Raw genomic sequence first — 12,058 nt, 5'->3', positions numbered from 1 at the left:
TATTTACTTATTTATTTGAGAACTGATTGGCCCATTTACACCGAGACGTCATAATTCCCAATTGGTAATTATAAATTATTTGTACAAGAATCCCCTTAATCAAATGACTTCAGCAATTGTAGCGTTCCTTAGTGGGTATGATGAGTTGACGATATTGCTCACAAATAGAATAGAATAATGACAATTATAATTTCATCGATTAATATTTATCAATATAATTTTGTCAATTTTAGTCAGGCCAGTACTGCCATCTACAGTTCTATCCTGAAAACGTCATGGTGATGACGTCAGAAACTGCTTCCAAATCAGCCAATGGTTCATAAGTAATGGCGATCATTTCAGCCAATCACGTGAGGTGAAGTCGTTCAGGGTTTTAAAAAGAGCGACATTTGAAATCAACGAACAAGCAATATTACGAAGTGTATTTAACCATTGTCAAAACCTGACGGGACCGAACTCGTGGCTTCTCCAAAATAGGACACCGCTTTGTAGTGTTTATTCACGCTGCGTTTTGTGTCGTACGGTGTTGTGTCCTCCTGTTCCATTATTTGAGGTTAGAGTGGTCAGGTAGATCTTTGAACAACCTTGATATATATTATATGTATGCAGCTCGACTGGCTAGCTGAAGCTAGCCTGCTGAGGTAAAGCTTTTAGCTTCGTTCGTTTTAATCGCTTATTTTCGGTATTTAAAGCAAAGCGTTGAGAATTTCATCTGGAAATTGTGCACACATATTTAGGTAAGTAAGGTTGCTATATTGGAAATGTTCTTAGTGATTCACTTGAATCATCTCCTTTTATTGATGACTATCCTTGCTGGTGGACATAATTCAGCGATTCAGGCAATATATATATGTATGTAGTTTAACCGTTTTGTAATATATATAAAATCGATAGTCGCTAAGCATTTAAATAGAAAGGCAGATGACAACCGTACAGAAGAGATTTTTTTGCTTGTGTAACGATTGCTGTGAGACTGAATCGTGTGATTTCGAGAATAATCCAAGATTATTATTATCAATTTTAAATTGGAAACATCCATAAAATGTGCAATCATTTCTTTACAGAATAGACCATGGATGCTGCTAGTGGAAAGGATATGAAACTGCAAAGGCCTGCAGGCAAGGTATCATTAAAAAAGCATGAACTTGACTAGAACATTTGTTACACACCACACTGAGCTGTATTTGGTTTGTTCGGACATTGTTTTAAACATTTTTTTGAAATATTCCTCATGATGATCTCCTCCCTAGCTGACTACCTGTAACTTGGGTCCAAAGAGAGTTCCGGTGGCTCAAACCACTCGCAAGTCTGGCAACCCAGCGAGCCACACTCCCAGGGTCCTAGGGATGTTAAACGGGCCACAGCGCATACAGCGCCCCATGAGCCAGCAGAAGCCCGTATCGCACGTCGCCGCTGTTGTCAAGCCCAGCTATGCAGCTGATCAAAACAGGAACCCGGTCACTCCCAACGTTAACCCTGCAATGCAACAGAAGCCTAGTGTCCAGTCTGGTCAGGCCAAGCCGAAAGCCACGAAAGTTGACCCAGAGCCTGCCAAAAACACAACAGAGCCTTCTAAGAAGAAGCCTTCGCAAAGTAATCATTATTAATAGAATTAAGCTTCTAATTACATTCACTTGCCCTCCTATTTCTGTGTATTGGTATGCCTGACTGATGTGTTTTCTTTTCTTCATTAGACGAGGCAACCAAGAAGGAATCTTCAAATGGAAATTCAATGTATGATAATTGTTTTTCTTTCAAAAGCGGATTATTGTGTTAAGAGTTGAAATTTTATTCTAATGTAAATCCATGGACGCCTCCATTGGGGTTGAAAATGTAATGTAAATGTTATGGTAACTATGTGTAATCAAGCCTTCATATAATCTAACTAAGTATCATGTTGCTCCCAAAGGGCACGATGGAGCCTGGAGAACTTTGACATCGGCCGTCCCTTGGGGAAGGGTAAATTTGGCAATGTCTACCTGGCCCGGGAACGTCAGACCATGTTCATCCTGGCCCTGAAAGTGCTCTTCAAGAAGCAGCTGGAGATGGCAGGGGTGGCGCACCAGCTCAGGCGTGAAGTGGAAATCCAGTCTCACCTCAGGTAGAAAACGCATCTGTCCTGATAGTGAGAAACGGCCAATAAATCACAATGTCGTGTGATTTATTGGCCACATGTAGATTCCCCACTTCCCCTGCCATCCTATTGCCACCTAAAGCGTGGCATATTTAGAATGACAAAGGCTGAAGTTTTCATCATGGTGGCAGCATCTACTTATTACTACACTTTCTGATTGTGGTGATTGGTTCCTATTGAAATACTATTAAATCCCACCAGCTTCAGAGCTTTTCATAAATAAAAATAATAGTTTTCTCATTTATTGCCATAATAGAATCCAATTTCTCATGTTGTTAAAGCCTTTTGAGCAACATGCTAAAGACACTTGCGTCCCCATGCTGAAATGGTACTGATATTCTGTCTTCGTCTCCCAAAGGCACCCCAACATACTGCGGCTCTACGGTTACTTCCACGATGCGTCTCGCGTTTACCTCATCCTGGAGTTTGCACCCAAGGGAGAGCTTTACGGCGAGCTGCAGCGCTGTGGCAGCTTCAACGAGGAGCGCAGTGCCACTGTGAGTCTTCCAGGCCGTCGCTCTGTACACCTCAACCTCAGAGTTCATTAGTGTCTCTATTAAGGCTTAGTTATGGTTGGACGTCGACGTAATGCAAGGGGGTTTACGGACCCATTACGTCCTCGCATCCTCCTTGCGTCCACCGCAAGGGCCTGACGTGTGCATCCCAAAAATGTTTACCTTGCATCGAAGCGGCAAGCAAGGGCTGTGACTGGCCCACTAACTTAAACCTGACTCGGAACCAAAACCGGTTCACAACTGTGTCGAAGAGACTGCGTCATTGTGTTGCGTCAACGTCCAACCATAGCTCTACCTTAAGTCGCACTGAAGTTGTGACAAACTTGGCTGCCATGGTCATTGTGGTAACGTGTCAAAGTTGAGCAACCTCACTGGAAAGCTGAAATGAATAGGAACCTTTTTAGATGTACTTGTGTCATCTCCCCCTACTTTGAGAAGGCCAAAACCATAACGGTATGTCTGATATCCATTGTGTTTTTTTTAATGCCATTAGTACATAATGGAGCTTGCAGATGCTCTGAACTACTGCCACTCGAAGAAGGTGATCCATAGAGACATCAAACCTGAGAACCTCTTACTTGGAGCCAATGGAGAGCTGAAGATTGCAGACTTTGGGTGGTCTGTGCACACGCCTTCCTCCAGGTAATGCATTTGTCCAATACAGTGTCCAATCCCAATAATGATGCAAATCAGGCAGGACGCTAATGTATAGCGTTTGTATTATCTGGCCTCAACCTGGGAGCCGAGCTGTTCATAACTTTTGAACATTCGTAACTGTGGTACCTCTCTTTGCTGCTCCAGGAGATCCACGCTGTGTGGCACGCTGGACTACCTGCCCCCGGAGATGATCGAGGGTAGGACCCACGACGAGAAGGTGGACCTGTGGAGTCTGGGGGTCCTCTGCTACGAGTTCTTGGTGGGCAAGCCCCCTTTTGAGACAAAGAGTCACGAGGAAACTTACCGCAAGATCTGCAGGGTAAGGAGCCGCACGCCTGGACCCCAGCATGTATTCAAATGTCAACGCTAAATCAACAAGGGCTGATCGGAAAGGACTTTAATCTTGCCTGAATTCTCTTGATTAGGGTCCCAATAAACTGCTAACATGTTGAGCTAGTGAAATAAAGATATTAACATTGTACGAGGAGAACTCTCATCTAAACGATTGTTATTTTTCCCTTTTGCCTATAGGTGGAATATACATACCCGGCCGTGGCCAATATCTGTGCAGATGCGAAGGACTTGATTGGCAGGCTGCTGAAGCACAACCCCCTGCACCGACTGCCCATCCAGGGCGTGCTGTGCCACCCCTGGGTGGTGGAGAAGTCCACCAAAAAGCCCACGTCCCTATCGGCCAGCCCAGAGCCGGAGAAATGAATGTTTGTTGTGATGTGGTTGTCTTACTTTCTTGCTTTGGAAACTGCAGCTAACGGCCCTTTTGGTCTTGAGCTGCTCGTATGCACTGTGGATCACTTCTTTGTGCCAGACGCCGATGGCTTGCTTGCAGGCATTTGTTCCTTTGTTTGTAATTATGTAATTATGACTTTTATTGGTGAATGTCACCACTACTTGAATATTACAATAAAAATTATAAAAGGCAAAATACTTTGCTTAAGTAACGTTTTCTGTCTTAATATAAGGTAAATTATTGCGTCATTGAATATTTACCGTGGTAATTGAGGCCACTCTAATGGTTTGCATTGAGTCCCTTTCTGCATGTCAAGCGTTTCCCTGAACAGAACACTAGAGGGTGCTCGAGCGTCACCCATCTGTTGGGATTTATAAAACGTATTAAACTACAATTATATATATATTACAATTATACAATATTACACATGTTTTAAATAAAATGTGCATTTAATACATTATCATTCTGTTTTTTATTTGAATATGTTTTACACGGTCTGCAATGTTGTAACGCGGGAAGTGTGGCGCAAACGCCAAGAGGTCCTTTAAAGCCTATCCTTTGGCATAACAGCTTTCCTACATTGATGGTTGCGAGCCATCGCTATTTGAATATAACTGTCGCTATATTTTCTTTACTACCAAACATTTGTACTGCGCTTTTTAATCCAACGAGACGGTTACAGATAAACGAGGGAATGTGTGATTCGTCCAAAATAACGTGGCGCTGAAGACTGACGTGTGACGAGTTCAGGCCTATACAGAGGAGAGAATATTCTGTCCCGAAGCATTTCTACACAGATGGTCCTAAGCAACAGAGTGGATGAACAGGTAGGTATAATTTAAATGTCTGCGATTTCAGTAGGTCAACTCCGCCTTTTTAAAGCAGCCTTAAACCAGAGAGGCCCCACTAAAGCAGTGCTTCAATCGTAGGCCCTCTTATAGGCCCCTCGGTTAGGCCTATAAAAAAAGGGCGTTAATCGAAAACATTTATTTCGGCTGGCTTCTCCTAATTCCTAACTATGAAATCATGCTTGGCCACGTTGGGCAAGCCCCACAAATGTCTAAGGATTCAACTTATCCATCTTTTTGCATTTTATTAAAGAGAAAAAAATACATGATACCCACACTTTCATTTTTAATACATAAAACCACTCACAATTTTACAATATAATTTCACTTATTTATTCTTTAATATTCATTTTCACGATATATGATAACGATTTTGAGATATACATTCCATCTTTTTGAAACCACAGTAACACTACACATACGGTTTTTATAACATTTCCACATGACCCATTGGATCGCACAGAGTGAACAATGTCTTTATGCACATTTTCTTATTTTTTGATCTCTTAATATTTTAGCTCCAAACGACAGAATTTCGAACAAAGAATCAATCAATCTATTCTCGGAATATACATTTCAAATTCACAAAGAAAAACATTTCGGAAATGGCCTAGATTAAAGGATTTCAATTTGCAGCCCCCCTCCTAGAGTGGACTATTGTTATCTAATCAGTTCAAGACAATACGTGTTGACTCGTATTATCGTCTTCCAAAATGTCAACATGTCAAACCAGGCTTTTCTCATATACTCCAGGCCTCTCTGTAGGCTATAGGCCTTACTTTAGGCTCTAGAGCTCTCTCTAGGCCCTAGGCCAAACTGCAGGACATAGGCCTCACTGTAGGCGCTAGGCCTCACTGTAGGACATAGGCCTCACTGTAGGACATAGGCCTCACTGTAGGCTCTAGGCCTCACTGTAGGACATAGGCCTTTCTGTGGGACATATAGGCTCAATTCCAACGTTGTTTGAGCGTCAATGTAAAGAAACATTTGGGAAGTTATTTTTGGTCCTCCCAAATTGATCATATTTGTGTCTGAATATCATACATTCAATGCATAGTTTGTATAGCTGCTGCAAAACGTTGGGGTATCTAGGTCCAATATTTTGAGAGAGGTCCAATTTCCACATGTCACGTATTATTTGCTGTCATCATTCTTTTCCTATTCATTCATTGTTAGAACAGCCTGACTGTTAGAACAATAACTGTTGGTTATTGCAATAAAATCGTATTAGCCAATTCCAGAAGCGTATCAATGACTCAAAACGGGTGGCATGTTGGAATACTGCAAAACACCAAAAAGAAGAAAGTGGCATTTTTTAATAAACGCTTCTTATTAGCCATTTAATCACAATATGTCAAATTTGTGTCCTCAATCACAACCTTAAACGTCTAATGATGTGTATTCTCAAGTGTGGGACCACCACAAGAGCGATGAAAATACATATTGACCATTTTGCAAGTTCGATTTGTTCAATACTGTAAACCTTCACTCCACTGGAAAATATTTATATGTAGCGTTGTTCGCATATCAATACATCATGTTATCCATATAGTGTGTGGGGAATGAATCACTCGCTCAGTCACCATATACCTATCTGTTCCTCACCGTGTGAGCATGGGCGCGTATGTGTGAGCGCTCATGCACCTGCATGTGTGTGTGTGTGTGTGTGTGTGTGTGTGTGTGTGTGTGTGTGTGTGTGTGTGTGTGTGTGTGCGTGTGTATGCGCTTGTGTGTGTGTGCGTGCGTGCGTGTGTGTTTGAGTGAGAGAGAGAGATAGAGATAGAGTGTTTGCGTGTTTGTGTGTGCGTAAATCGATGCACGACTATGCATCGCACAAATATGTGTTGAACGCGTATAGTAAGCAGGGGCTGCACTTGAATAGGAAGTCGTGTGTTTTGCACTAAAATGGGGATCTGCAATTGACATCTAATTCTCAGCGATGGTTTAACTTTGAATCTACTCTTCTATGTTGTACTTGTACGCTTCTATGAGGCCCTCCATCGAATGAATGAAACCAGATATACTGCATATACCCCCTATTACAAAGATGGCGACATCGAAGAACACGTGGTGCCACAACAGCTTTCTCCATAAAAGCTTGAGGTGGAAGAGGCTGGGCAGTAGAAAGCACAGACCCGCGCCCGTGAGACTTCCAGTGAGCCCCATGAGGAGAGCGAAGTGTGGGACATAAATGGCCATCAGCAACGTAAACACAACCAGGGTGCATCGAAGAGTGAGACCCCAAGACTTCAGGCGTCCATCGGCCCCGTAGCAATCTGGAAACGCCCGTCCTCCGTCACCGAAAAAGCTTTTTTCCAAAACCTCTACGGCTGCAAAAAACGGCAATGGATAGGACAGCAAGGCTTTGGCTACTAGGAAAAGATTGACGACGGCTCGGATGGTGGACGGCAGGTTGTCTGTGATGACCTCCTTGGTCGCGTCCGCCCAGGTCAGGTAGGCCACCAGGGCGAACAGGCCCTTGAGGATGCAGGCGGCGATATGGGTCCAGTTCATCATGCAGTGGAACTCGCTGGGCTTGTTCATGTTCCCCTCGAGAGAAGGCAGGAAAATCTGAGAGGTGTAGCTGAACACGATGATGCCGATGGAGATGGGGAACTTCTTGACGTCGATGTAGAACTTGACTTTGTCCCACGCCCAGTCCCTGGCCCTGGAGAGGCAGTAGGCGATCACCAGGACGTTGATGACGAAGTGGGCCATCGTGCACAGCAGGCTGAACTTGGAGACGGCCTTCAGGTTCTTGAGAAAGGCGCAGGGAAGGAGGGCCACGGTCGCGATGATGGCCCAGGACTTCTGGGAGACGGGCATGGTGGGGAAGCTGTTCTCCATGAGGTTACCGCTGACCACCACGTAGAGGATGCAGGTCATCACCAGCTCTATGATCTGGGCTACATTCACGATGTGACCGCCCAAAGAGGGGAATCTGGGTGCGCAGCAGGCGTTGGCAATGTCCACGTACGAGTCCCTGACACGCACCAGCTGCCCATCCTCGTTCTCTTCGTACAGGCAGGCGATGAGGATTTTGCCCGTGTAGCAGCACACCACGGCGGCGAAAATGATAAGAAATAGTCCGAGATATCCTCCGTGCAGGATGGCGTAGGGTAAGCCGAGCACAAACATCCCCTGCGAAGGCAAAACACAAACGGGCCATGTTATGGGGGGTATTGAATAAATTATTTCACCTGACACTCTTAAACTAAATCTCTTTGGACACATGGGGTGAACGACTGGGGACAACGGTTTTCATTGTGGGCTTTCCGATTCTTTGAGCATTGCCCCCCCCCCCCCCCCCCCCCCCCCCCTCTCCCTCAGCCCCCGCCTCTTTCGTCATCAAGAGGTAGAGGAGACACAGTGTGACGTATAGCTGGCTGACTGTGTCGTGGCTTTGGCCACGACCGCCCCAGCAACAAGGGCTTTTAGGGCTTTTTTATATACCACTTACAGAAACACGACAATTTGACTGCTCAATATTCACTTTCTATAAAATATTTTTTTGTTGTCACTTCGACATATTTAAAGGCAGAATACCTGCGCAGGTTCGATGCGTAATGGACGCGCGCAATTTAATTGAAAGTAACTTTATAGGAATTCAAATACATATATTTCTTGATTATTTGGTATGGTTTCTTCAGGTTACATATTATTCAGATTACAAGTTAATCATGGATTTATCAGTCACTTCTCTCTTTGAAATCGTGTGCGTAAAATTCCGCAGTCTCGTCAATGCATATTTTGCGTTTTCTCCCTGACGAGGTGGATGATACCAATTATGTTTTGCCTAATGATTGACATAATTTTACAGAAAGCACACAAAGACAGAGGATCAAAAATAACACCGACGACTGGGTTTAGTCATTAAAATGATTAAATTGACACTGCGCCACGCATTCGTCCCCATGAAGGGTGTTTTCAAGCGCATTTCATGCCAGGCAACGGGTTTCACGATACAAAAGATTGACTGTGGGCCTTGTAGCACATTCCTCAACCTAGCTTTTTACCTGGATGGCATTTGTCACGTTCCAGCCGGCCTCCCATGCGGTAATTTTTGGTTTATCTTCTTCTGCCAGACCTGCGTCTTTGGAGCCTGAGGGCGGCAGACCGGTTCCATCTCTCTGATAGTGGCTGTCGCCATCCAACCCCCCCTCCCCTGTGCCTGTCGGTCCGATCCCTGCTCCGGCTCCTGCCTCATCGTTTGTTAAAATGTCCATTTGCATCCCCTGTCTATGGTCATAATCCAGGTCATCGCAGGCGGCGAAGCCCAAACCCTCCTCGTCCGTGGCGGCTTGGAAGCCCATCCTGGCGAACATCCCGCTCACCTTCGCCTGGGATTTGTTGGAGACCGAGGTAGCGGCATTGGACAGCTTATTAGAAAGCTTGCTTCTTATTAACGTAGCCATTTTGCTTTTGACTATGCAAATCGGTTTCTCCTAATAAGTATTTTCTAAGCAGTCGTTTAAAATAGGATTGGTTATTTTTTCCCAATTTAAAACTCTTGGATAAAGTCACGGAGTAGGATTTCAAACGCTGTGATCTTCAAACGCGGACCGAGATCGAGTTGCTATCTCCACTTCTTGCTCAAGGTACGCCTGCTGCTCTGGATCATCCCCAGGTACATGTCACCTTCAGACGCCTGCTCTCCGTCTGTGCATCTTGCTCCTGCGCGCGCTGATACGACGAATACGCCCGAGATTCGGAGCGCGGGGTTTAGAGCTCCAAACGGACGCGCAACAGCTTTTACGCAATCCAGGGGTCGGCAATGTTTGGGTATAATATCGTTTTCTTTTCAGGGCTGCACGATTTCGGCGGCGGTCCCAAAGTTGGGTTGACAGTTGCCGCTACTGATGTCAATGCGGTGCGGTGAAGCCGGAGGGGGGTGGCAGAGATGAGACACGTGTCACCATCAGCCCGCCAATGCACGCTCTCTGCTTCAACATGCACGTCCCCGGACCCCCAGTGCGCGCGTCCACCCTCACCAGAAGCAAACGGGAGAGATTTGCTGCATTTCTAGGGGAGGTGCTTGCGGTTACCCCATGCCCTCCCTGTTCTATAATCTATAATATTTTACCCAGACGTCCAATGGCATTCCACAGGCCTCGATTCTTGCATAACTTTAGGTGTATAAAAGGGGGGCGGAAATGGAAGAAGCCCCTTCAACTCCGTTGGACCGTGCATATATAACCCCACAGACAATTCCATCACTTTCTTAGTAGATGTGCAATAAGTTTTTTTTGTTTTTTTTTCATAGCGACCCAAAGGACGTGGAACTCATGGTAGCACCCATCTCACTTTTATTGTCGGGATTATACGGAACGAGTTTTAGAAGTGCGCTCTGTTTATTCATAGTTTATATGGAAAATACGCGTTTTTTTCTGCTTGTTCATTGTAAGGTGGAACCTAAGAGCGATTCGCGATCAATATTAATATAATACTCTGTACTTCTTGTTTTCAGAAGGGGGATCTTTCATTGAATAATTACGCTGTATTTAATGGGTTAATTGATAAGCCATTCATTCGGTGTTTTCATTGACTGCAGCCGACGGTAACTCTCTGTTTTTACGCAGTTCGTTGGGAAGCAGGGACAATTTCGTTAATGTAACATTTGGGTTCATTTTTTTATTGTACTTTCCGTTGCATTGATTTATTGATTGAAAAATAAATAATTTCAAATGATTTCGGTGAAGCAGACCGTTGTTACAGTGGCTTTAGGTCTACTTTAGAATTTATTTTTTAAATCAGGCTTTTAAGGCCCTATATATTCATCGTGCTTGCTAAATTAAATTTGAAGTTAAGGCCGTGGGAGATATAGCAAGATAACCGGCTGTAATCGTGGGTTGAAAACGAGCCATGGTGACTGGGGTGTTTTCTTGGAGTCGGCTGGATGACATTCTTCCGTCCCTTTCTATTTGCGTCCCATGAACGTGTCCCGGGGCAGGAGTACAAAGTTCATCACTAGAGCGTGACAAAGCGTCTGAAGAGGCAGTGATACAGTGATACAGGGATGTGGGGCCTACAAGGCAGAAATAGTGACCTCACAAATTGTACCGTATAACGCGTTCTCCTCAGCTGTTGTAAAATGTTTCTTTTTTTCCTTAATGAAAATAATTTCGCGTTTAATTGTAAAACTTCGTACGCCATTTTTTTTTTGTTTACTAGATCGCAATAAAAGCTTAGACTAGACCTATGAACATTAATATACCCATTTTATTTATTTTCATTGTTTAGTTGGCTATGCGTTCTCAGCTGAGATTCAGCGCAAATTAAACGTTGTTTCATTGTAAATTACGTGTCATGAAGGTGCATTATATTTACAATAAAGGCGGGGGAAATGTATAGGCCTCTTTTTTTATTTTACACTAAAGGAACAGTCACGACCTCTCTTCGGAGACCATGAAGGGGAACGAGGCATCCATAGAAGGCCCATAACAGGAATCTCTCGCATCTAATCATACAGGCTTTGTTTTAGGGGTGGTTGTGGCTTGTGTGAAACGCGCCATGGCAAACTCGATCTCGCTTGCTCACAATGTGGGATATATTTTTTTCATCGTGAAAAGGAAAATGCTAGCTCCGCCTCACCCCCACACCCCCAACAAGGATGAAAGGGTTAATCACAGAGGCTGTTATCAGCGCGCCGCAGCCCTCCTCTGATCCGCGCGCAGCACTGTCTGGTAGAGTGTGTGTGTGCGCGTCGCAAGATGAAAAGAGCCGCCGTGACACCCCGGCCAGTGGGGCGGGGGAGGGCGGGGGTTTACAAGGACTGGATTTACGGCAAACTCTGGGTTTACTGTAAAGAAAAGCACCGAAATAAAACGTCGTATTAGTATAATAATAACAACCACAAAAACAACCAAACAAAAAAAGGATACTAAGGGGAGGGGGGATATAAGAATTGCATTGAATAGTTAATACGTGTCTGCATTTATGAAATGTATTTCCTAAATTGAATTATAACTTAACACACGTGACCATCATGAACATATTACAAATCTGAACGGTCAAACGCTCTCTTTTTGAAATTGGAGAATCCTGGATAGATGTTTTGCCCTCGTATTTCCGAGGTGGAATCCGCCATGCCTTCTGCTTCTCTTTGTTGCAGAGGACACCACTTATCTTTAAAGCCAAACAAAGACCAGGTAGACTC

General features: G+C 44.3%; 2 protein-coding genes across 2 annotated transcripts; one reads left to right on the top strand and one right to left on the bottom strand.

Moving 5' to 3' along the window:
• The first annotated feature begins 425 nt into the window (after positions 1-425).
• aurka (aurora kinase A) lies at positions 426-4,240 on the top strand. The gene is made up of 9 exons (XM_079747573.1): positions 426-737; positions 1,065-1,123; positions 1,251-1,593; positions 1,695-1,734; positions 1,910-2,101; positions 2,493-2,631; positions 3,143-3,291; positions 3,451-3,625; positions 3,838-4,240. Exons 2-9 carry the CDS (start codon positions 1,073-1,075, stop codon positions 4,021-4,023), a joined length of 1,275 nt encoding a protein of 424 aa, XP_079603699.1. The 5' UTR covers positions 426-737; positions 1,065-1,072; the 3' UTR covers positions 4,024-4,240.
• A 2,618-nt stretch (positions 4,241-6,858) lies between these two features.
• Positions 6,859-9,317, bottom strand: slc32a1 (solute carrier family 32 member 1; the record flags this gene model as incomplete). Its single annotated transcript, XM_079747571.1, has 2 exons — positions 6,859-8,043; positions 8,919-9,317. The coding sequence occupies 2 exons, from the start codon at positions 9,315-9,317 to the stop codon at positions 6,859-6,861; spliced, it is 1,584 nt and encodes a 527-aa protein (XP_079603697.1).
• Positions 9,318-12,058: the final 2,741 nt, after the last annotated feature.

The sequence above is a fragment of the Pollachius pollachius genome (genome assembly GCF_949987615.1).
Source record: "Pollachius pollachius genome assembly, chromosome: 12".
NCBI lineage: Eukaryota > Metazoa > Chordata > Actinopteri > Gadiformes > Gadidae > Pollachius > Pollachius pollachius.
This window is presented reverse-complemented; position numbering and strand designations above follow the sequence as displayed.